This window comes from Acinonyx jubatus, chromosome F2 (assembly GCF_027475565.1).
Source record: "Acinonyx jubatus isolate Ajub_Pintada_27869175 chromosome F2, VMU_Ajub_asm_v1.0, whole genome shotgun sequence".
NCBI classification, from domain to species: Eukaryota; Metazoa; Chordata; class Mammalia; order Carnivora; family Felidae; genus Acinonyx; species Acinonyx jubatus.
The window spans coordinates 37,255,152-37,280,659 of NC_069394.1; the positions used below are offsets into that span (position 1 = coordinate 37,255,152).

A 25,508-nucleotide genomic window follows, 5' to 3' on the forward strand; every position below is an offset into this window, starting at 1 on the left:
ACTTCACCAAAGAGGTTGCATGAATGGCAGATAAGCACATACAAAGATGTCCAACATCATTAGTCATTAGAAAAGTATAAATTAAGTTTAGAATGACTAAAATAAAAAAAAATACTGACAATATAGAGTGCTGTAGAGAAGCTGGAGCTAGTGGAATTCTCCTGCATTGCTGGTGGGAGTGCCAAAGGACACATCCACTCTAGAAAACATTTTAGCAGTTTCATATAAAATTTATATGACCTAGCAATCTCACACGTAGGTATTTATCATAAAGGGATGAAAACTTATGTCCACACAACTTACACACAAATGTTTAAAGTAGTTCTATTCATAATCACCAACATTGGAAACAACTTAGATGTCATTCAATGGATGAATTGTTAAACTATAGGACCCCCACATAATGGAATGCTACTCAGCAATAAAAAGGAATATGCTATAGTTACATGCAACATCTTGGTTGAGCCTCAAGTGAAAGTGAAAGAAGCCAGTCTGAAAAGGCTACATGCTACAGGATTCCATTTGTAGGACATTCTCAAAAAGGCAAGACAAACAAACAAAACCCCTTAAAGTGATGGAGGACAGTAGTTATCACAGATTAGGGTTTGGGGGAGGGTGTGATTATGAAGAAATGCCATGAAAGGTGTTGTTTTGGATGATGGAACTGTTCTATACCCTGACTGTGGTAGCAGTTACGCAAATCTGTGTATGTATTCAAATTCACAGAACTGTACACCAAAAAGGACAGTTTTATTGCATATTAATTTAAAAAAATAAAACACAATGTTATTTCAATGCCTTTGTCATGTGCATGATAGAATATTTTTTTCCCACTCCATTGCATTATTTTATAGTCTCACGTGTGTTTCTCAAAATGCCAAACGGCTTGAGTATGTCCATGGCTCTTATATGTAGCAGAAACCTACTTTAGGCCTAAGTGTTAACCAAACGTGTACTAGGTTAGCTTTTTAGGTTTGCTTTCCTAAACCTCTCCATGACCCCTCCAACCAGGTACTAAGTAGAACGCTCTCATACCTTTAATGGTGAGATTACAGGTGGCCCTTCTACAGAAAGTGAAAAAGATGGAATACAACTTCTAAATGTTAGGGAAGACGCAGGACAGTTCCTGATCTTACTAATACCAAATGTGGCACATGAAAATTAGGCATTTTAACAGCTAGACTAGAGTCAGTTAAGCCAGCAAAACTCAAAAGCACAGGTCACTTTGGTGCTACCTAAAGCAGTTTCATTCACAAGAGTGAATATATTATATTATAAAACATATTTTAAAAGGTTTATTTTTGTCATTAAAGTTCAAATGCTGATAATTCAGATAAAGAAATGTGTACTAAAATCTAATCAAATTGGTGAATTTCAAGTATGAATCTATTTGACACACATAATTGACCTTATTTTACCAAATATAACTTCTTCTTTGAATAGCCTGAAATCAGAAAGATCCATTTCCAAAAGCAACATGGAGGACAGCCCATAATATTTATTCAATACAAATCTAACAGCTTGAAATGAAGATGGAAAATACATAATGATTTACAGTTTCTTGTCTCCTATCTTTAAAAGTCATGAATCTCTATTAGGTTACTAGTTACACATAACAATTAATCAGGACTCAACGAATCCTAGGAAAAAGACATTCTGAACCAGTATCTTGGATCTCCCTCTCTCATACAGTTTGTCCCAAGAGTGTCAGTGTGATTTTAAACTTGAATAACTTTAGAAGCATAAATGCTACAGAATTATTTTAAACATATTTTGAAAGTTTAATTACTTAAATTTCTTATATTTATTTCATGACTTTGAAATGTGAATTTTTAATGTTAATTTTCTGTGGTGTTGGTTTCTGGAACACCCTTTCTCAGACCAGCAGATTGGTCAAGGAGGGCTTCTTATTTGGATACTCTGGTCACTTGATTTATCCTTCCTGTGGGTCATGTCAAAACTTAGATGTATGCATCAAAACTTCATTTGGGTGATCTTAAACTTAGAAGTACAATCTCTCAATTACTGAACAGTAGCTGATGAAAGCTTTCATAAAGTTTAAAACTCTAGTAGAGCTATATATACATAGCACAAGACAGCTATTGTTAACTTTTTATAAGAAACAAATTGATATTTAAAACATTTAAGTAATTTACCTTAAAATTTTTCTTTTATGTTTGCTTGCATGCAGTGCAACCTCTGTGCATGGTGTCCCCCACTGGGATGCACAGTTCCTCGTTCCTGTTCCCCTAGAGCTAGATCTATGTGTAAACAGGGGGCTGGGCAGTCCCATTAGGGCAAGCTGGACAATCCTAGAAAGCCAAGAGCCCCCAAAACAGGGCTGAAATGAGGCTATCCTGTAATACCAGGTATTGCTTTCAAAAGTACCAGCTCCACCAAGAGACAGGAAGCACACAACATGATACAGTGCCCTTTACTGTTGTGTAAAGTCCATCAACACGTATGAATCCTTCAAGTAAAATCATGAAGCTACTGTCACATCTAAAAATGTGACAAACTGAGATCAGGAACACGACATGGATGTCCACTCTAACCACTGTGGTTTAACATAGTGTTGGAAGTCCTAGCATCAGCAATCAGACAACAAAATGAAATAAAAGGCATCAAAATTGGCAAAGAAGAAGTCAAACTGCACTTTTCACCGACGACATGATACTCTACATACAAAACCTGAAAGACTCCACCAAAATGTTGCTAGAACTGATACATGAATTCGGCAAAGTTGCAGGGTACAAAATCAGTGTTCACAAGTTGGTTGCCTTTCTATACACCAATAATGAAGCAACAGAAAGAGAAATTAAGAAATTGGTCCCATTTACAGTTGCACCAAGAACCATAAAATATTTAGGAATAAACCTAACCAAAGATATAAAAGATCTATATGCTGAAAACTATAGAAAACTTATGAAGGAAACTGAAGAAGACACAAAGAAATGGAAAAACATTCCATGCTCATGGATTGGAAGAACAAATACTATTAAAATGTCAACACTACCCAAAGCAATCTAAACTTTCAATGCAATCCCAATCAAAATTGCACTGGCATTCTTCTCAAAGCTAGAACAAACAATCCTAAAATTTGTATGGAACCACAAAAGACCCCGAATAGCCAAAGTAATATTGAAAAAGAAAACCAAAGCTGAAGGCATCACTTTAGCCTCTACTACAAAGCTGTAATCATCAAGACAGTATGGTATTGGCACAAAAAAACAGACACATACACCAATGGAATAGAATAGGGAAGCCAGAAATGGACCTACAAATGTATGGCCAACTGATCTTTGACAAAGCAGGAGAGAGTATCCAATGGAAAAAAGACCATCTCTTTAGCAAATGGTGCTGGGAGAACTGGATAACAGCATGCAGAAGAATGAAACTAGACTACTTCTTATACCATACACAAAAATAAAATCAAAATGGATTAAAGACCTAAATGTGAGATAGGAAACCATCAAACCCCCAGAGGAAAAAGCAGGCAACCTCTTTGACCTTGGCCGCAGCAATTTCTTGCTCGCACATCTCCAAAGGCAAGGGAATTAAAAGAAAAATGAACTATTGGGATCTCATCAAGATAAGAAGCTTCTGCACCGCAAAGGAAACAACCAACAAAACTAAAAGGCAACTGACAGAATGGGAAAAGATATTTGCGAATGACATATCAGATAAAGGGTTAATATCCAAAATCCATAAAGAACTTAACAAACTCAACACCCGAAAAACAAATAATCCAGTGAAGAAATGGGCAGAGGACATGAATAGACACTTTTCCAGAGAAGACATCCAGATGGCCAACAGACACATGAAAAGATGCTCAACATTGCTCATCATCAGGGAAATACAAATCAAAACCACACTGAGATACCACTTCACACTGGTCAGAGTGGCTAAAATTAACAACTCAGGAAGTAACAGATGCTGGCAAGGATGCAAAGAAATGGGAACGCTCTTGCACTGTTGGTGGGAATGCAAACTGATGCAGCCGCTCTGGAAAACAGAGTGGAGGTTCCTCAAAAAATTAAAAATAGAAATACCCTATGACCCAGCAATAGCACTACTAGGAATTTATCCAAAGGATACAGGGGTGCTGATTCATAGGGGCACTTGTACCCCAATGTTTATAGCAGCGCTTTCAACAATAGCCAAATTATGGCAAGAGCCTAAATGTCCATCAACTGATGAATGGATAAAGATGTGGTTCATATATACAATGGAATACTACTTGGCAATGAGGAAGAATGAAATCATGCCCTTTGCAGCAACATGGATGGAACTGGAAGGTATTATGCTGAGTGAAATAAGTCAGTCAGAGAAGGACAGATATCATGTTTTCACTCATGTGGATCTTGAGAAACTGAACAGAAGACCATCGGGGAAGGGAAGGGGAAAATATAGTTACAAACAGAGAGGGAGGGAGGCAAACCATGAGACTCTTAAATACAGAGAACACGCTGAGGGTTGATGGGGGGTTGGGTGAGGGAGAGGGGGAAATGGGTGATAGGCACTGAGGAGAGCACTTGCTGGGATGAGCACTGGGTGTTGTATGTAAGCGATGAATCATGGGAATCTATCCCTAAAACCAAGAGCACACTTTACACACTGTACGTTAGCCAATTTGACAATAAATTACATTAAAAAGAAAAATAAAAAAATATAAAAATGTGACAAATTTAACAAATTTGTATTGTTACATTTATTACGCAGTGCCTCTAAAACTTTTACATCTTTGAACTAGCAGTCACTTTTTGGGGGAAGAAAATTAGCGCCTTTAATGTAAATATTTTCAGTCTCATAATGACAGGAAGATTATTTTTATAAATGTGAAAAATTATGCAACAAAAAAGTCTGGCATGTTTAAACATAAAAAAATAAAAATAAAAACTGAGCAATATATTTTCTGGTATTTATACTTAAAAATTGATGAAATGCATTAACTTCACCATTAAGATGAAAACATTAATAAAAATGGACTAGAAAAGTTTTATTCAACAGAGACATAGCGGAAACTATATAGAATAATGTTTTATGAGAACTGGAAATATACCTGGATAAAGAACCAGGCATAGATCGTTAAGGTGGATTTTATTCGAATTATTACCAGATTGTTTTAAAAAGGTTGAGAATTTTTTCATAATCCTCATTGAATTTTAATAAATAGATTACTTTCAAAGTTTAGGTTTTAAGAATATGCAGTAACAGAGAATCTCCCAGTTGAGTCATCTATTTCTCTGCCAGATATAATTTCTCACCATCCCCAGAACACATTCCATATCTTTAAGTTACCAAGTAAACCCATGCCTGTCAATTATTAGATTCTAATTACCTTTCAAAACTTTCTGAACAGCTACCAGGAAACAGAATGATGAGATGACTATTGAGTTAAAAGGAGATTAGACAAATACAAATAAATTACACTTATTTTATGTTCCTATCACCCTAGGAGATGACTTAATAGTTAAAGGAAAAGAATCATATTGTAGTAATGAAATCAGAGAGCAAATTCAAGCCCCAGAGGTGATTCCCCTAAGTTTATGTTAATACACACCTTGTGGGGGACCAAACATCAACTGGAAAAGTTTCCTGAAAACTGTTCCAGCTATTTTCTCATTTAAAATGTTCCAACTTTACTTGACCCATTAGTCATCATATTACTTACATTTATGATGTATTTTGAAATCTATTACCAAAAACCCAATGGATTCAATATGTCTTGTTATACCCAAATCATAACATTTATGAAAGAAAACCTCTTTGTTAAGTGTTTCTTCCTTTGGAATTTTATTTGTAAAAGATATAAATATATGTATTTTTTTTTTTAGACAAGCAAGCCTTGCTAAAAAAACAGTCAGTGCATATAGGGTGGTGGCTACGTATAGGCACAGGGATGATGGTGCCCCCGTGCCATTTTAGAGAGGTAAATGCAAAACACAGAACAAATCTATAATCAAGCTTCATTTTATGCATTATAGCATCTCTAATAAAAAATATTTTTTTATTATTAGGTCATAGTACATTTTTTCCTCTTATTCAGCAGTTCAAATTGAGATTTTTGTGACAGTGTCCACGTAAATGTATTCCTGATGATAACGGACAGTGGAGACTGAGTATTCACAGGTGTGAGAGCTAGCAAACCTGGAAAGTTGCCCATGACAATGAGATCAATGTGTTTTTACTGAAGGTGTGAAGTGTAAAGACCTCAATGGTGGCAGATGTGAGTGCTTCAATTAACAACAGTATATCAAGTGGAACTGGGTACAAACAAGCAGTCACACGTGCTGCCCAGACACATGGACTGACACGTGTTCTTGACTGGGTCAGCCAGCAGCAGCTCATGGTGAGTACAACTGGCACGTGAGCATCATCACTACTATTATTACTCATGCACACATTCTTATGATCACACACTGAGTTTTTGACTATATTGTATCTCCCCAAAAATGCTTTGATTATAGGGAATTGTACTGGTTTTCTAAAATGAATGCATTGAACTCAACTTATCTAAATGAACTTCTTTCCCTCTAAATAGGCATCAAAAAGGGCTAAGCACATTCTACTGCTCTAATAATTCTGGCAGCTCTTTGCTCTTTTGGCGTCCGTGTTCTTTTTTTATTTTTATTTTGCTTTTCTCAGTGATGGCACGTACTCATCCTTGGTTGGAGACGGCAGAGCTGCCTTTTGGGAACAGCCAAATCTTGTTTTGAGATAAGGGAACAAGGATTCCACAGTGAGGGAAGATTAAAAACATGAAGAAGCCAATTTCTAGAGGCTCCCACTTCCAAAGATAAGATAATGTGAGTATTATTAAAAATAATGACTTAAGAATACCAAGCAATAACTAATTGGCCACCATTGGAATATGCTAGAAAAATAATTCATTTTCCCCTCAGCTTTATTAAAGTAGCAACGACCAATGAAATTGTAATATATTTCAAGTGTACATTGTGATGATTTGATATATGTACACATTGTGAAAAACTCCTCTCACTGAGAAAATCAGCTCCTTTTTGAAAATGGGTAAATAAAGGAAAAGAATTAAGCATTTATTTTACATTTCTTAAGATGAACAATACTACTGAGTAACCAAGTAGTAGATGAAGGAATGCTTCTTTTTACAGAAGCTTTTATTTTATTTTAATTTAATTTAATTTTATTTTATTTTGTTTATTTTATTTTGTGTTTAGTTTTGAGAGAGAGACAGAGCATGAATGGGGGAGGAGCAGAGAGAGACGGAGACACAGAATCTGAAGCAGGCTCCAGAGTCTGAGCTGTCAGCACAAAACCTGACATGGGGCTCGAACCCATGAACCGTAAGATCATGACCTGAGCTGAAGTTGGACGCTTAGCCGACGCCCTAGAGGTACTTTAGTTAATACATGAAAAAAGAGTGTTAGAATGAAAAGATTACTGTTTGCAACCTCCAATGAATTCAGGCATTCAGCATCAGTGGCTTTTAACATCACAGAAAGAGACCTTCAGATATTATGTGCCTTCTGATGGAACAATACAAACCATTTTACAGAACAGTCTTGCTGAAAATAATAGTAACAATAAGCAAACCTGAATAGATTAAACCAACTACCAATTTATATGTAGGAAGTACAGAGGACAGGGGAATAGACAAAATCCAAACTGTTGTAAACTCTACAAGTTTGGTTTCTTCAATATATAAATTACAAGAGATGAAAAATAATAGAGGAGAAAACCTAATGATTAAAGATACTAGAAATACATATCAACCAATAGTGATGCGTAGAACATATATGGCTCCTGGTTTAAAAAAAAACCTAAGAAATATACATGCACACCAATACCCACATATCCACACACATTATGATATGTATGGAATAATTGGAAATTTGAATGAACACTAGCTACATATTTGATAACACTGAAGAATGATTAGCTTTGATAATAGTATTGTGGTTATATTTTTTAAAGTTGTTGTATTTTAGAGATACTTTATGCTGAAATATTACAGATGATAGATGATGCATGGAATTTGCTTCAAAATAATACAGAAGGTGAGGGAGTGGATAGGGGTAAGCAAGAAACAAGATTGGTCAATAGCTGACAATTATTTAAGCAGGAGGTTCTATACGCTATTCACTCTACTTTTGTATCTATTTGAAATTTTCCATAATATAAAAGTTAAGAAAAGGCACAGAGATGAGAGTGAGTATGGGATATGAAAAAATCATACTGGAAGATGATTTCAACCCACTCTGCCTCAAAACCATCAAACTCCTCTCCTCCTTTTTCAACTTCAATAGGTGATCTTGCTTCTAGCTTCATGGATAAAGTTAATTTCTTGCTACCCTCAATTTCTTGCTACCAAACTGAAAAATTACCTGCATATGTCCTTTTCCTCTCCTTCCTTAATTTGCTATATAAAATAGAGCATCTGTTGCTTCTCTAATTTAAAACTTTTTTTTCAAATACATATTGGATTCTTCTTCCCTTTTAACATTTTTTTTGAAGTTTATTCATTATTGACAGAGAGAGAGGGACAGAGTGTGAATGGGGGAGGGGCAGAGAGAGAGAGAGAGAGAGAGAGAGAGAGAGAGAGAGACATAATCCGAAGCAGACTCCAGGCTCTGAGCTGTCAGCATGGAGCCTGATGTGGGGCTCAAACACACAAACTGTGAGATCGTGACCTGTGCCAAAGCTGGATGCCCAACCGACTGAGCCATCCAGGTGCCCCTATTTTTCCCTTTTTCTAGTGTACCCACCTTTATCTTTTCTCTTTTTAGTTTATCCAATTATTCTCTCCACTGGATTCCTCTTGGAAAGAGTTCCAAGTCTCTTTCATCATAAAAATAAAATCCTCAAACCATGATCCCAAATGCTCCTTCATATACTACCCTTAATTATTCTTCTTCTTCACAAACTTCCTAAAGGAGTTATTTATACTCTCTACCTCTACTACTTTTTCCCTCCTGCTTACTTCAATGCATTCTAGACTAGTTTCCATCCAGAATAACCCAATAGGGAGAAAACACTTGCAGTCACAATATCTATAAATCCACGAGACAGTTCCAATTTCTCATCTTTCTTAATGTCAAAGCACTACTAACTTGGCTTCTTCGAAATTACAATTTTCAAATTTTCCTCTTAGCTCACAATTTCCTTTCTAGGCTTCTCCTCCTGGCCAGTAAATCCTGTTTGGACGTCTTCAAGGTCAAGTCTTAGGCTCTTTTCTCTACTTTTTCTCTACTCTTTCCTTGAGTAATCTCTCTTCCAACCCTTTGGATTGAATTAGAATCTGTATCCCAAAGACTCCAAAACATGCAATCGTTTATCACTAGTGTCCGTCTTGTGAGCTCCAGATCTGTCTGAATAATTGCCACAAACTTAACATATCTAGGTCAAAACTTATGATCTCTCTGTACTCTCACAAATGAAAACAAAACAAAAACAAAGTGGTTCTCTTCAAGTATTTTCATCTCAGTAAATCACCTGTCTCAACTTGGGCTGCCATAACAAAATGCAATGTCTTGGTGGCTTAAACAATAGAAATTTATTTTTTCATGGTTCTAGAGACTGGAATTGAGATCAGGGTGCCACCATGATTGGTTTCTGGTGAAGGCTCTCTTTCTAGCTTGTAGATGGCCACCTTCTTAATGTGTCCTCACATGCCAAGAGAGACAGCAAGCCCTATGATAACTCTTCTAAGTGTACTATCCCATCATGAGGGAGCTCCACCCTCATGACCTCTTCTAAACCTAATTAACTCCCAAATCTCCATCTCCAAATACCATCACAGTAGAGATTACAGTTTCAACATATGAATTTTGTGGGGACAAAGCACGACCCATCCAGTTAGACCAGTCAGAAAACCAGAAGCCATGTTTAAATCTTCTTCCTCACCCCCTATCTCTCTACTCCATTACTATGGTCTGTAGATTCTGCCTTCCCACTATCTGCCAAATCTTTCACTTCTCTCCATTTCTTTTTGTTAAATGTTTATTTCTGAGAGAGCGAGCGAGCACCTGTTTGTGTGCACACATGCATACATGGGGGAGCGGCAGAGAGAAAGGGAGACAGACGATCTGAAGAGGGGTCTGCGCTGACAGCAGAGAGCCTGATGTGAGGCTCAAACCCATGAACTGTGACAGCATGACCTGAGCTGAAGTCAGATGCTTAACTGACTGAGCCACTCAGGTGTCCCATTTCTATCAAGATTCTCTGATCCAACTTACAATTACCTCTCATCAGTACTACTGCAATATTCTCCTAATTGCTCCCTTCCATCTACTCTAGCCCCTCTTACTGATTCTCCACCCTGACTAGAGTTATCTTTTCAAAATGCAACACACACACACCTCCCACGTCCTACATCCCCCACCACGTACACATCCTACTGAAAGCTCTTTAATGGCTCCTTACCACACTCAAGATAAAAGTCCTAAAATCCTTCTTTATGATCAGAAAGGCCTGGCCTCTGCCTCTCTTTGGAGCCTCACCTGATAGCACTGGTTTCCTCTTTCCTGCCTTCATTTAATCTGACACAGATACCTCTCACCATCGCGTCTTTTGCACATATTCTCCCAGAGATCCACCCTTCCCTCCACAGTCCTTAGTTAACTCCCTTTCATCCTGTGCAACTCAGCTACAGTGTCAGTCACTCAGAGAAGCTTCCCTGAATCTCTACTCTTTTATGAATCCACAGAACCTCATGACACATATATTAGCTTATCATTATCTACTACTTTCTGTAACTTTTTTGTAACTATCTTTTCTACCGGTTTATATGCATTTGTTGAGAGGAGGGGCTATCTTTTGCTCACCACTGTATTTTCAATGCCTAAAGCAACGTGTGCCATACTGCAATCGCTCATAAATCTCTGTTGTAAAAATAAAGGAAGAGTTCCATTAGTGATTACAACCATCATTTTCGAACTCGAAGCAATCTTAAAACCGCTCTCTTATGTTAGAAGAAAATATTGAGGCCCAAAGAACTACAACATCTTAGGATCACCTGCTTAGCGACAGCTAAGCCAGATGACACCAGATTAGAGACAGCCTTGAGGGCCGAGGAGAGCTTTGACCAGATGAATTGAGAAGGGTGTGTGGTCAACATCATGGAAGTTTGGCAGGTGAGGCTAATTTAGCAAGGGCCCAGGGGACAACAGGATTAGTGAGTAACAGGAGAATCTGGAGTGAGGGCTGCCCATAAACAGACGAAGGAAGTAATCAGGGCATAAACCTAAACCAGGCAGGTAGTAGGCAAAATGGAGGACCATTTCAAAGGAAAAACAAAGAGACTTGGAATAAAAAAAAAAAAAAGAATAAAAAATGACAGTAAAATTGTGAGAAGACATGACTGGAATAATGTTGCTGCTATCACTAGCACATGTAAAGATCTTTGGAAACTATACTAAGGGCAGGGATAAATCAGGAGAGGAGAGAAAATGGTTTAATTTAATGTGGAAATACTGAATTTTAAATAACTAAACATATCTACCAGGCAGATGGAGGAATAGTTCTGGAGTTGGGTAAGTCAAAACCAGAGCTAGGCATTTGGGAGTCGTTAGTGTAAAAGAGATAGTTGAGGTTATTGTCTGTACAGAGGGACGAACAAAAGGCCCCAGACCATGTCGCTGGGCAGGCAGAGGTTAGAGAGCGAGGGAAGACGTGCATGCAAGCACAAAGTTGGAAGGTTACATTTAGGAGAAGCCAAATAATGTTCTCTTCAGCCTTAGTCTGTCGCATGATCCTAGAAAGACATCCCTCCCATTACCCTCATTCTCTTCAGCAGAGGAAATAATCCTGACAATTAGATCACGTGAAGAAATAAAGAATCTAAATAATTGCCATACCGCTGACTTCTCCGCAGGAGACCCTGAGCCGCCTCTTAACCACTTTGCGGCCCCCTCAACCAGCTTCTGTGACTCTTCTGGTCCTATTACTTAGCAAGCATCGTCCCCTGGAGGCACTATTGTCAGCCTTTCAAAGGAGACTTAAAGTCTCTTCATATGACTTACTGAGTCTGCAGTGAAAATTTTGCTATTAAAATCATGTTGTTACAGGAATAAAAAAAAGTTAATTAAAAAATTAATTAAAAGTCATCCTCTTTTCTCATTTCTTCCAATACAAGTTATAGTTGAAAAAATTAGGTTGAAATAATGAAAGGCTTTCCTGTGTTTTAAAAATTCTTGGTCCAGTCCCCATTTGACATCCTGACATTAAGTTTATAGTTTCATTTTGATAAATCATGGGGAAAATAAACTATGAAACTGTAATGCTGACACCGCAAATTGGAACCCATAAAACTCAGGAAATGTAAAAGTCAAGGTTCTTAATAGTTTTATTAACTAGTTTACATTTCTTAAATATAGAAGATAGCTTGCTGATATGGCTATAAAGCTAAATTAAGGTATGGGCCTTGGCCCCATTTGTGGAAAGAGAAAAGAGGCAAAGGGTTAACTATCAGGGCAACATTAAGAGGGATTAATTAAAATGAGTTCTTTTTTTAAAATTTTTTTTAATGTTTTTATTTATTTTTGTGACAGAGAGAGACAGAGCATGAGCAAGGGAGGGGCAGAGAGAGAGGGAGACACAGAATCGGAAGCAGGCTCCAGGTTCTGAGCTGTCAGCACAGAGCCCGATGCGGGGCTCGAACCCACAGACTGTGAGATCATGACCTGAGCTGAAGTCAGACGCTCAACCGACTGAGCCACCCAGGCGCCCCTAAAATGAGTTCTTTAAGGTGCTTTCTTTCACAATAAAATCTTATGTTTAAATGCTGTGTTACTTATTCTTCACTTTCCACTCCAGAAAATGTCAAGGGGCTATTTGGGTCATCTTTTTCAGGTATCTTAATTCCTCTGAACCTGTGCTTTCAAGATATATCTCAATTAATCCACACTGAGTAAAAAAAATCAGTAATTACAGAATATAAAAGCAGAGTTCACCAAGAAAAGAAAAAAATTTCAAAAATACATATCTTGGGGTAAACAACTTAAAATCTCTACATTTATATAAACCTATTTGAATGGTGTGCTACCGTACCTGAGCTTTTTTAAGTAATATTTTACATTAATAAGTATATATTTTCATTCAAATCAAAGAAGTTTATGGAAATGGGATTATACTGGAATGGTTAGAAAATTTTTACAAGTAAGAAAAAATCATTGCAACCTATAAAACAGCAAGTTAATGGAAGAAATGGAAGAAAACAGTATTCAAAATAGGATCACGACCAATTAAAAGTCAAATAAATTTTTAAAACAAAAATCAATTAAAATCGGAGCTGAAACCAGTCTAAAACCAGAATGAAATTAAAAAGACCTAAAGACTACATGGGTAAATTAAACAACAGGTTAAACAGAGAGACGCTAAAGAAATAATTTTATTATGAGAAAAAAATTTCAGTGGTTACGTGTTTCATCTAGAGACACCTGGTATAGTAAAATAAATGTGCAATTGCAGTCATAACTGTCTTTGAAATAACTGTTACTTAAACTATATGAAGACTGTAGCATGCTAATTAATTTATAATAAAACATAAATGATGTGGTACTATTCTCCCCATTTGGCATCAGATTTTTCTTTGTTGTCATTTAAATGTCATTTCATTAAATGTCATTACAGTGACAGTGCTCAAAAATATGTCTGCAAAGGAACAATGAAAAAAATACCAGGGAGCTCAAATGTTTTTACAAATGACCCTGAGTTAATTAGAAAAATATGCACCCTTCCCAGTTCTTCTTCTCACGTGTCAGCTCTCATTAAATTAAAAAAAAATTTTTCTCATTTCAAAGTTAAGGAATCCTATGGCTAACAAAACTTTTAAACTGGGATCAAGTGGGCACATTCCTATGTTTCTGTATGATGTCATACCAAGCAATTCACAGTGGAATTTGAATTTGCAAGAACTATGAATGATTTTTCAATATAAGAAGTATCTGATCTAATGCTAATTTTTTCTCTATAGGCTAACTGTGCTGGGAACAGGTGGCCCTGCTTTCAATTATGGAGGGCTAGCATGCCAGTGTGAGGCCTGGATTAGTTCACCTTCTCACGGGGAATTTTCCCCGGTTGGGAATGGATTTATTATGGCTTCACACATGGAATAGAGCTCATGTCAGCTGAGGGCAGTGACACATCATATGATTCAAATTAACCTGCTGTGGACTGTTCCGCAGGGCTTAGATTGTGTATTAAAATGACGACATTTTAAAAACAGCTTGAAAGAAACCAGGATTGCTGAACTGCAATGGTTCCAATTTGTTCCAACTAATCTATCACCTGCTGGAGATATTATTCTAGTGGGTTTCTGGTAGCTGCTGTTTTCCAGGTTTCTCCAAGCCACTGACCTTGCTAATGGGTACAATTGTTGCCTCTGAAGGAAGGAGATGGGGGTGGAGAGAGCTTTGAAGGGGTTTTTGATGTAAAAGTTGGGACCTATCATTTGCTCTAAGGTAGTATTAAGTGAACAGAGGAAATAAGAGAATACTCAAGAACTCTGAATTATTTTTCCAAAAACAAATGCTAAATAGTAGCATTGTATCATGTTGTTTAGATAAATAATCCCTGAAAAGTAAATCTGTAAGGATGAATTCAAAAGCTATTAAGTTTGTACCTTTAAGATGAAAACTTAAGGTTAGGTAGGTATAATCAGTATTTCCTGTATTCTTCAGGGTCGTAACTTTTATTGCTCCTGAAATGTTAATTCAGGAGCAAGAAAAGAATAACATACCATTTTAGAGCTGGAGCATAAAACTTTGGGAATAATACTTGAATAAGAGGTGCATCTAGGGGTGCCTGGGTGGCTCAGTTGGTTGTGTCCAACTCTAGATTTCAGCTCGGGTCATGATCCCAGGGTCATAGGACTGAGCCCTGTGGTGGGCTCTGTGCTGAGTGTGGAGCCTGCTTGGGATTCTTTTTTCCCTTTGCCCCTCTTCCCCACTTGCATGCCCTCCCTCTCTCTCTCTCTCTGAAATTAAAAAAAAAGATGTGCATCTGAATTCAAAAAACTAACAGTAGCAAAAGATTCTTAATGAGTTCACACTGTATAAAAATCAGAAGCATTATTTGCAATACCAAAAAAAAAGTTTTATTTTTTTTATTTTTTAAAGGAAGGGAATGACACTGGGGAATATTATAAAGCTGAAACTTGTTCCCCCAGTCTCAGCATAAATAATAGCTTTCTTAATATATCCTATTATCTAAAAGCTGGAAAAAAATTTAATTTTCTTGAGTTGCCAAAAATCTATAAAATAATACATTCCTATGGTAAGAAATGCTTTATGTGTTCTGTATTTCCAATGATCTCTAAATTAATATAGAGTGGCAAACTGGCTGTGTAGTAAGAGAATATAATTAGTCTATGCAATAATGTCTACGTACATACTTTACAAGACAAATTATTTACAGTAAGGAAATTTTTGTCTAAGAGTAAATTCTGGAGCATTTCAAAGATGCTAGCTTAGTATTTAGTGGAATCACACACAGCTGATACATCATTCCAACTAATCTTCCCTCAATTTATTAAAGAAAACAGAAAACTACTCTTGGTTAAAATGTTTTAGACTTGGAAGAACTTAAACCATTAACTGGACATTGTATTTGATTTTTCATAATAAAAGTACATTTAAAAAAACCACTGATCATTTTTTTTGTCATTCCCTCTTCCTATGCCTCAAAATATTTGCAGTTGGGTCCTCAACACCCGTGTGTGTGTGTGTGCATATGCGTGCGTGTGTATTCATTCATTCATTCATTCATTCATATAGGATTCATATGAAAACTTGTTACAAATGTTTAGTCTCCAGACCAACAGCATCCACCTTACCTGGGAGCTTGATAGAAATGCAAAATTTCATTCCTGCCTTCTAAAACTATTGAATTATTTGTATTTTAACAAGGCCACCAGAGATGTTTCAAATGCACACTCAAGTTTGAGAAGCGCTACTATAAAATAATGCTTTCAATTCATTTGTTTAAAAGTTGGAATCTCCAGATAGATCATGACTCTTATTTGAATAAAAATAAGGAATGGCATATATATAATTTCCAACTTAGAAACACAAAAGTACAACTATTTTAAAAAATCCCATTTCTACTACATAGTCACATTAATTGCTAGAATTATATGCATCATCTTTCATTCATTGACATTTCTCTTGAAATTCACTTTCTTTGGTTGCCATAAAAATATGGTATACAACTACTGACTTGTAGGTCCCATCCTTTAATAAATCAATCAAATGTAAACTAGAAGCCAACTTTATAGCTAAAGTTGAGTGAAAGACTGTGCCTAAAAGCAAAAAAATCAGAAACTACAAAAGAGAAGAGGGAAACCCAAGTTTCTCTCTCACTTCTCCATGAACTAACCATATATTCTTACCCAGTTTCACCCATTCTTATATGTTCAGTCTTTTACATGTGAACAACTCTGAAGTCAGGAAGTGCCCTGCAACTCATGTAATAAGAAAGCACTGTATCATAGTTTAAATAGCAGATATTTTTTCTTTGTACATAAAATGTATTTTCCTACAATTGATGATGGCTTGGATTCTATGCAACATGGTACTTCACACTTACTAGCCAACCACGAGGCCTCACATCACTCTCAATCTATCCATTACCTCACCCCAAAGGCTTCTTCCAACTTTACTGACTCTCTTAGTCTTCATCATTAGCTTTTCGCTTTCATTTGAGTCTTTTAAACGACATCTAAGTACTTATAATGATTAGAAATAGTTCTTCATACTTCTATACCTTTTAAATCCCAGAACCGGAGAATCATACTTGAGAAGAACTGGGCCCTGGTGAAAGGGCCAGTATAGGTGGCCCTCTTTAGGCTCTCTTTACACCAGGCATGATGACAAGCAGCCTTCTTCAATCTGTAGCCATGGATCATAAGTGTATCGTTATGCCATGACACACATTTAACCAGGTCCACGTATAGTTTTCACTTATCAAAATTCATGTCTTGCAGAGTATTGCTAGAGATCTAAGACAGTGTGACACCATTGTTTTAAATTCTTATTTAAATTTTATTTTAGAGAGAGTGTGAGTGAGGGAGGGGGGCAGATGGAGGGAGAGGGAGAGGGAGAGGGAGAGGGGGAGGGGGAGGGGGAGGGGGAGGGGGAGAGAGAGAATATCTTAGGCAGGCTCCATGGTCAGCATGGAATCTGACATTGTGCTTGATCCCATGATCGTGGGATGATGACCTGAGCTGAAACGAAGAGTTGGGTGTTCAACTGACTGAGCCTTCCAGGTGCCCCCATTGTTTTAAATTCTTAATGAGGAAACTAATATTCTTTTGATAATAATATGAAGCACTGTAAGTATAAAATAATGAAAGAAAAATTGAAATAGTAATTTTTGTTAAATAAACAGCTAAGATCTCACTGAGCTCTCCTCAGTGAGGAAGAACACCATAAGATGAAGAAGAAATAGAGCAAGAAAGAGGAGGAGGAGGAGAAGAGATGAAAAACCTTTAGTTCTGTTAAAATTAGTGTGGTACAGAAGTGATCTAGGTCTTTAGAATCATAAAGACCTGGGTTTGAATGGCTCCTCTGCCATTAAGACCTTGAGCAATTTACTTCACGTTTCCGTCTTAGCTTCCTAATTCATAAAATAGGGATAATTGTAGAGGCTCCTCCTTGGGTCTGTATTAATACAGAAAGCACTTAGTACCTGGGACTAATATGCACTCAATACATTTTGATGACCGTATCTGTCTATCTAAACCTGAGTGTTTAGATATGCCTCAAGCACTTTGCTATGCATTTGAAATAAGTATATTTATCTAATTGAATATATTGATGTATACTGCCTTATGTGTGTGTGTGTGTGTGTGTGTGTGTGTGTGTGTGTGTGTGTGTATACACATATCATATGTCTCTTCCATCCATCCATCCACTTTGTTTACAGTAAGGAAACGGAGGCATAGGAGATTAGATCAACTGCCTAAGGTCACGCAATTAGCAGGAAAGGCAGAAAGAAAGTTTTGGGTCTTTGACTTATAATTACTTATACTAGTCAATTATTCTTTAATTGGTAACTACTTTTTGTCGGACTAAAGGTAATTTTTAGTGCCTATTAATATTTGCCTTTTAGTCTTTGAAATGGGCAAGCTGAGAAGAATACACTTCTGGAAGACAAATGAACTATTCATTTTTGGCAAGGAATGTCACAATCACTAACACCCTAAGTACATGTTAATATACTCACATGAAGAAAATGTATACACATTTGAATTGTGACTTTCTTACCTGGTCCATTAAGAAAGTCTTTAATTTGTAGCGTTACCAGCGAAGGTGGAATACCACTTTTGCTGTCTATTTCCCCAGGCACTGTCTGTAGCCAAACTGTGCAGTAATCAAGGGATTCAGGCAGAGTCTTCCCAGGATCTGAAGTGACAAAGTTTAAATAAAAAATGTCAATCACATCCCAAACATCTCATTTTGGTGTAAGAGCTTCAGCTGACAAAGAAGAAGAAAAAATGGTTAAATTCACTGTATATAACCTTCACTGATTCATTTGTTTGTAAGTATACTAGTCACACAAGTACTTTATGGAGAAAGAGAATGGAATCATTCATTCTCTCCAATCATTGGAATGATGAAACCATGTTTTTCAAAATCAGACCAAAGGAAAAGTCATTTCAAATCTTAACTTATATCATCTCTGAATGAAGGTAAAGTTTCTGTGCTCTGAGTTGCTGTTAACAGTTGTATAGTTGGATTTCTTTTCTTTCTTCTTTTTTTTTTTTAAACAGGATGTTGGAAACAAATTAAAGAAAAAAAGGCAAGCTTTTCAGCTTTAAAAAAAGGCAAATATATGTTCAAAGATGCAGTGGATTAGTACTACTTAGGGTCTATTTGATCTGTTTCAGAGTTTTACTGACATTACAATCACTTTTTACTGCTAGGCTTTTGAAGTTAACTTCAGTAGCTTTCTCATAACCTTCTTTAATGATAAAAATTGGTCAATCTTTTATTAGTCCCAATAATGACTAAATCTTGATTTTTTTCTGTTTTGACTTTTTCTGTTAGTGTGTATTTCTTACTTTTTTGGGTTTATGTAGTATATTCTTTAAGAAGTATTTGTTAGCTATTGGTGATGGCAAACTGAATTTGCTTTTTACTGCTTGGCAATCCAGTTTTTATTGAAATAGCTCTTTAAATAAAAACGACTGCTGCATCTTGGCATACAGCGTAGTAGGCTTTAAAAAAAAACTTCTAAATATTCACAGTTTTTCTTTAGTTTCAAGATTGTTTTACTCTCTCAGTTTTAATAGCCTCTGAATGTCAATTTTATAGGGATGTTCTTGCCATAGAGTCCATCTATTCCATTTTCAGTCGATTTGGGATGTGTTCTTAAAGTGTTATTTATTTTAAGTTTTATTGATTGGATTGCTTTCAAGAATAGCATTTACATACAGTGTATTATATTCAACATATGGTTATATAGTATTACCGTCATATGTGAACTGGGCATATAAATTCTGCCTTGGAATTTGTATTTCTTGACCTTATCATGTGATTCTTATGAAATATGGCACATATGAACCTTTATGTGATTTCAAAGAAAATAGTGAAAGCAATTGATCGTGACGTTAGATCTATGTGGTAAAGATCAAACACTAAGCTAGTGCATTCTTCTCTTTTTATACAATCAGTGAATTTAAAGCAGTGAGAATATGCATAGTAGATTCATTACATAGTAACACTATATTATTCTCTCTTTAAAATATAATGGTCAGGTGTCATGAAACGATAGCAAAAGTCTGTTGCTGGTCGGATCCACAATCAATTCAAAGGAGCTATGTAACTTGACAGGACCTGAGTGTCTACTTCTAGAATCTCACCTACGTAGCCATCATCAACAAGCATTTATTATCAAGTAAATAGTACCGTGTTAGACTCGTAAGAGGAGGCATAGTTCTTCGTTATGAAGAGAACATAATCTAGAGAGAGAACAATGACCTCACAAAGAAAACAGACAGAAGTGATGTAACTAACTAATGGACAGAGAAGAATTACACTGATGCAGAAATGTTAATATGATGTGTAAAAGACTGGCAAGTAAAACTTAGGCTAAACCAAACAAGTTACAGGAATTACATATTCAAACTCATGTGACAGAAAAGGGATGTATCATTAATCTACAAAGAGTTCATGCAATCAATATAGATATTAACCTAGAAAAATGGGTAGAGGAAAGAATAAGCAATTATTAAGTGAATAAATTAATAAAGAAGCAATTAACAGATGAAGAAAACGAATGGCATATAAACATTATGAGATACTAGATCTTAGTAATAATCAATGAAAAATATTTTAAATAAGTAGAAATTTTCATCTATCAGATAGCCTAAGACTAAAAAGAACTGATAATGCCTGTGTAGTGCATGCATGCACACACACTGTAGAAATGTTAATCATAGCAAAAAGTAGAAAACAACCTGGAAGTCCATCAACAGACTAATGCTTAAATAAACAATGGTAATCCATACAGTTGTTTAGAAGAATCAAGAAGATCTATATGTACTGACATAGTAAGACATCCATTTTATATTGTTAGTAGTAAAAAGCGAGTGGTTAAGCATCTTTTCATTTATTGGCCATTTGATTCCTCTTCTACAAAATATTTACTTACTCATTTTTCTATTAGTTTTTTTCTCTTGCTATATTATGAGCGTTAACGTTTGTCTGTCATACATAGCAAGTGCTTCCCTCTGGTATGGTAGTTGTCCTTGAAATACATTCTGATGCTTTCTGCATACATACTTTTTTTTATAGATGTGGTAAAAAAATCTAATTTTTATTTATTGGATTTATCCCTAGGTGATAATGTATTTTCCTATAGTTTCTTGAAACGTTTTTAAGATTTCTGTTTTTACCTTAAGTTGTTTAATCCTTCTAGAGTTTTATGAAAAATAAGAAAAATTTTCTGCCCAACAATCAACCATACACAAATTAAAAGAAGTAGTTTTTTATTTATCAGATTAGCATAAACTAAAAAGACTGATAATATCTTGTGTAGGGGAGAAGGAGAAATGGATCCTCCCATGTATGGTCGATGAGAGTGTAAATAAAGTATTTTTGCATGAGTAGGGGAGAGGGTTGAAAATGAGTGACTACCAAAATTCTCAATATCCATACTTTTTGTAATTAGAAAGGGCACATGTGGCACTCTATCTTAAAGAAATACACCTAGCTGCACACATACATACACAGTGGAGGATAATCACCTTTAAGATGATCCTAAGCACATAATGATATAGAGACCTATGTTCACAGCTCAAAAAAAAAAAAATGACACACAAAATATCTAAAAGAAAAACTGAAGTGAAGGGGAGAGAAAAAAAAACATTTCAAAGGAATAATATTTTGATGTTCTACCTTCATCAAGGTATAGATGGGGAAGCACCAAGTTCTGATAATAAGAATGAGGGTTTTCCATATAGGGGAGATAGGTTTCATGGAGGTTGCTTCTCTTTTCATAGAAGTTAGAGGGCCTGGCCATCTGGTACCCAGCCTTGGAAGCTGCACTTACAATTACAGGGGCAATTACAGGGGGATAGGACTTACCAGAGATGAAATAAACAAACTGGCAATACTAGGAAGAAGAATGGGAAATGGGAATTTAAAAACATGGAAAAGTCTAGGAAACTTATCTAAAGAAGTCAAACTTTCAATGACTATTTTTCCTCACCCTCCCAAATTACTGGTTTAATGATATTATTGGGTTAATATGGCTATACAACTGGTTTAAAAGTACAGCTGTATTTATAGAGCTGACAGAGCAGAATAACAAATTAGGAACATCCAGGAAAATACAGGTTGCGTGTTTGATGGATATTGAATGTGTGACAGGAGAGAGGCTACTCTCCCAGTTTTAGCTAAAATCTCTACTTTGGATATGCCTCTAGTCATGTGGGTACAAGCCGCAGCAGCAGTAGCAGATCCATGAGAATCCCACAGAAAAAGCTCAGGTTTGCAAGTCACTATTTAATCCCTTATGGTTAGATGATGAGGGGCATGACTTTTAGACTTCCTCTAATATCTTCAATTTAACTTCTCCTTAATTCCATCATCAAGTCTGGAAAATGGGATTCATATTACACATTCCTCAGGGTCAATGTAGCTGGGAAAGCACCAGATAAATTAAGATTAAAGGAGTCTGTGAATATAATGTAAATAGAGTGACAAGCAGCGATGACTACTTCATATGGAAGCTCCTTCAGACTTTGCTAGTTTTCTTCTCCATATTTATGAGACACCTATTTGAGCACAGGAAGCTCTCAAAAAAAGTAAGCTTCTGCTGCTGTAGATGAGCACATTTATGCTGTTGTCCCTAAGCCTAAGAAACAGGAGAAAGTAGTACCTTATTAGGAGTTGCAGAGTGGGGGAAATGGGTCAGAACAAATGACAAATTGCTCATAGCCATAAATCTTGTTGAAAGTCAGTAAGAATTCACTTCAATAAGGCATTGGTATTGACAAAGTTATATTATTTGTTTTTCTTCTGGGCTGACCTGGCCTCCAAAAGAAAATACTTCATCATATCATGTCACAAAGAACACCCAAAGAGAAGATTCAGAAAGTTTCCAGTCTGTTCACAGATGGATCAAGATATTATTGGCTTTCACAGAGACTTGTTTCAGATTGTATTCTTTGTGCTTGTAGATTACTTTGCTCTTCTTCATAAACCTTCATTTCACTTAACTGCTTGGGAGGTCTTCCTCTGAATCTGATAAAAGTAGTCTTTGTACGGCTGCTCATTATTTTTTAACCCTCAGCAAATATTCACAGAGTTAAGTATGTTTTGCGTAACATTTAAATTATACAAAATATAATAAAATACAACATGATTCATTGTGACCAACTCAAAATGAAACTTGGAAAATAAACTCATTTATTTCCTTTGCAATCTTCTACTTAACAAAAAGTTTGTTTTCTAAGCTCATAGAGAGCAGCTGAATGCTACAAATTTTGTAAGCTTTATTCGATTCTACTTTATACTACTCTGTTTTGCTCTACTATGTGGCAGGAAATTTCTTTGTCATAATTAAGCTGAATTTTTATTGAGGCTCCAATGAGAATACATTTCCCCACAGATTTCAGTGATAATTTCCCCACTTTAAAGACGGACATAACACTGAATATTTAATGAAGTCCAGTCACTTTTACACCAGATATTTCTAAGTGTTAGCCATTGCAAAAATCAACGTTTCCATTTCTTTTGCCATGTGAATAAAGAACTTTGAATTTTAAAAATCCCAATGCCAGAAGGAGTTGTTTATTTGAAAACTAAGCATCTCTTATAAAGAGGACTCGAAGGAGACTCTAAGCCACCATTATTTCTTCCTCACTGTCCCCATCTTCCCTAACAGTTGCTTTTATCAACCTCAGGTTTACAAAACAGTTGATAATCTGTGCCTCTTTCTGCTTTTTCTTAGCCACTTCTATGCTCAAGAACATTTCTATGAGGAGGAGGTTGGTTAAGGAAGGCAGAAAGCAAAGTCAGCCCAATGGTGACTTTCCCTGGCAGCTCCAGGCAAAGACTCTATTGTGGAAGATGCAAGTAACTACAGTTACAATAATGTTTTTGCCCCTTTGATTCAGTGTTCTCATGGTACCTTTGTCTTTTACATTTTTGTGGAAAATGAGTGCTAATGCAAATATGGAGCAATGTCAAGGATACGAAATTTTCCTATGGTGGACAGTTCTTATAAACTTGTGGTACTGGAAGAAATGTTATTAATTGAAATTTGGGGGATGAGTGCTGAAAAATAAGCTTTTGATTAATGGGGTATCTCATTTTAACCATGTTTTCTCCAGTAGGTAAACAGTTTATCATCTTACTCCTGGTATTAGCTTCTTGCTGTTAATACAGCAAGATCCTGTTGGTGCTTGCAATCCTGGGTAATAAAATCCTGCCCTGTATTATCAACAACTTTTGAAATTACAGCATGCTTTCATTTGTAGTCCTGCAAATGTTATCATTCCTGAATCATTATGATTAAAATTAATGTGTTCCCTAAACTACTATTGCAGATTTAAATTTCAGTAACTTTCTGCTTTGATGTCATATTGCACTGAGTTTCCTTTCTGACAGTAGTAGTACATGATCAAAATATTGCAAGTTCCTCAGAAGCATAAAGTAAGTGCTTGTTATGATGTAGCACCGCAAATAGCCTCAAGATTTACTTCTGTCTTCATTTTATCAGTTCCAGAAAGTCCAGAAGGATCTAATGTTTGGTTTCTTAAAAGAAATAAGACTAGGCTTTTATTTGCTTTTTATTTTTATTTTTTTTTAATTTTTTTTTTGCAAAATCTTCAATGACGTGTTATGGATTACAAGTATTCTGTAGTCTGCCACAGTTAATTAGCCCAGACCTGTCCTGGGCTGCCAAAGAACCAAAGTGGCATCTATGGTAGCTTAGGGAGACTGGTTCTCTTTGGTCTGAGGTACACAGGGTTGTTAAGTTTACGAAAAAACGTTTAAGTGACTTTTGATGAACTCTTGAGGGACAACTGGCAGATGATAGGCTACTGTCATATAGAAGAGGTTTACGAAATGGTCTGTCATTGACTTAGGACTTACTGAACACAGACAGCCCTACTTTGATTGAGCTTTCTCACATTTTGTTCTATGGGAGAGTTTACATCAGTTTATAACACAGTAGAAAATTCAGGGTAATGAAAAGAACATGAACTTTGGAGGCAGACAGATCTGGGTTTAAGTCCTGATTCCTTAAACTGGGTAAATTTAATTTTAACTTCACGGAGTCTCCAAAATGGGGACAATCCACGAGATTGTGGGTTGTTGAGAATATTATATCAGATAATATATATAACATGGTTAGTATGGGACACGTCATGGTAAAAGTTCAATAACAGTTAATGTTTTGTTTCTAAAACACAAACTTTAAACAAAATACAGGAGTATGTACGTGTGGTGCTTTCAAGTGTCTACTCCTTCTAGTTTTTGTTTTTGCTTTTTAATTTTGAAAAATCTTTTTTTTTTTATCACTGATCTGAATTAAGAGGAAGATAATGGGTAAAATATAAAACTCTTTGTTTATTAGTGGAAAGTATACCCAGTTTTGATCTTAAAAACCAGTAATAAGTTTACTTATATTTAATTCTTAAAATTATTACTGAGGTTTAAAATACTTGTCAATGTACTTCTCTATTAAATTCTCCTGGCTGAGGAGAAATTATAGATCTGACAATTTCTCTGCACTGTGGTTCTGATAATTATCAAAATTATATTCTTGTGTTCTTTTCCACTCCTTAGAAATATCTGGCCAATGTATGAATCAAGGAAGTAAATAATCTGCAAACCAAACAGACTCTTTTCCATTTTTTAAACTAGAAGTTAGAGACTCCTTTTAGTAAGTCTGGGTATATCAACTTTTATACAAAGAAAAGACTGAAACGACACAATGTCCAATAAACATGGCTAGTGCATCAGAATTTAAATTTCACACAGCTTTCTTTTGTTAAGGAAGATCAAGCAGAG

The 25,508-nt window shown here is 36.0% G+C and overlaps 1 protein-coding gene across 7 annotated transcripts in view; it reads right to left on the minus strand.

The window, feature by feature from the left end:
• The window catches only part of VPS13B (vacuolar protein sorting 13 homolog B), a 794,855-nt gene that overhangs the window by 170,195 nt on the left and 599,152 nt on the right, over nt 1-25,508 (minus strand). For all 7 annotated transcript variants that reach the window (XM_053208413.1, XM_053208414.1, XM_053208412.1 and 4 more), the window contains exon 35: nt 18,246-18,383. In XM_053208413.1, coding sequence (XP_053064388.1) covers nt 18,246-18,383 — 138 coding nt within the window. The remainder of the gene's footprint in view (nt 1-18,245; nt 18,384-25,508) is intronic.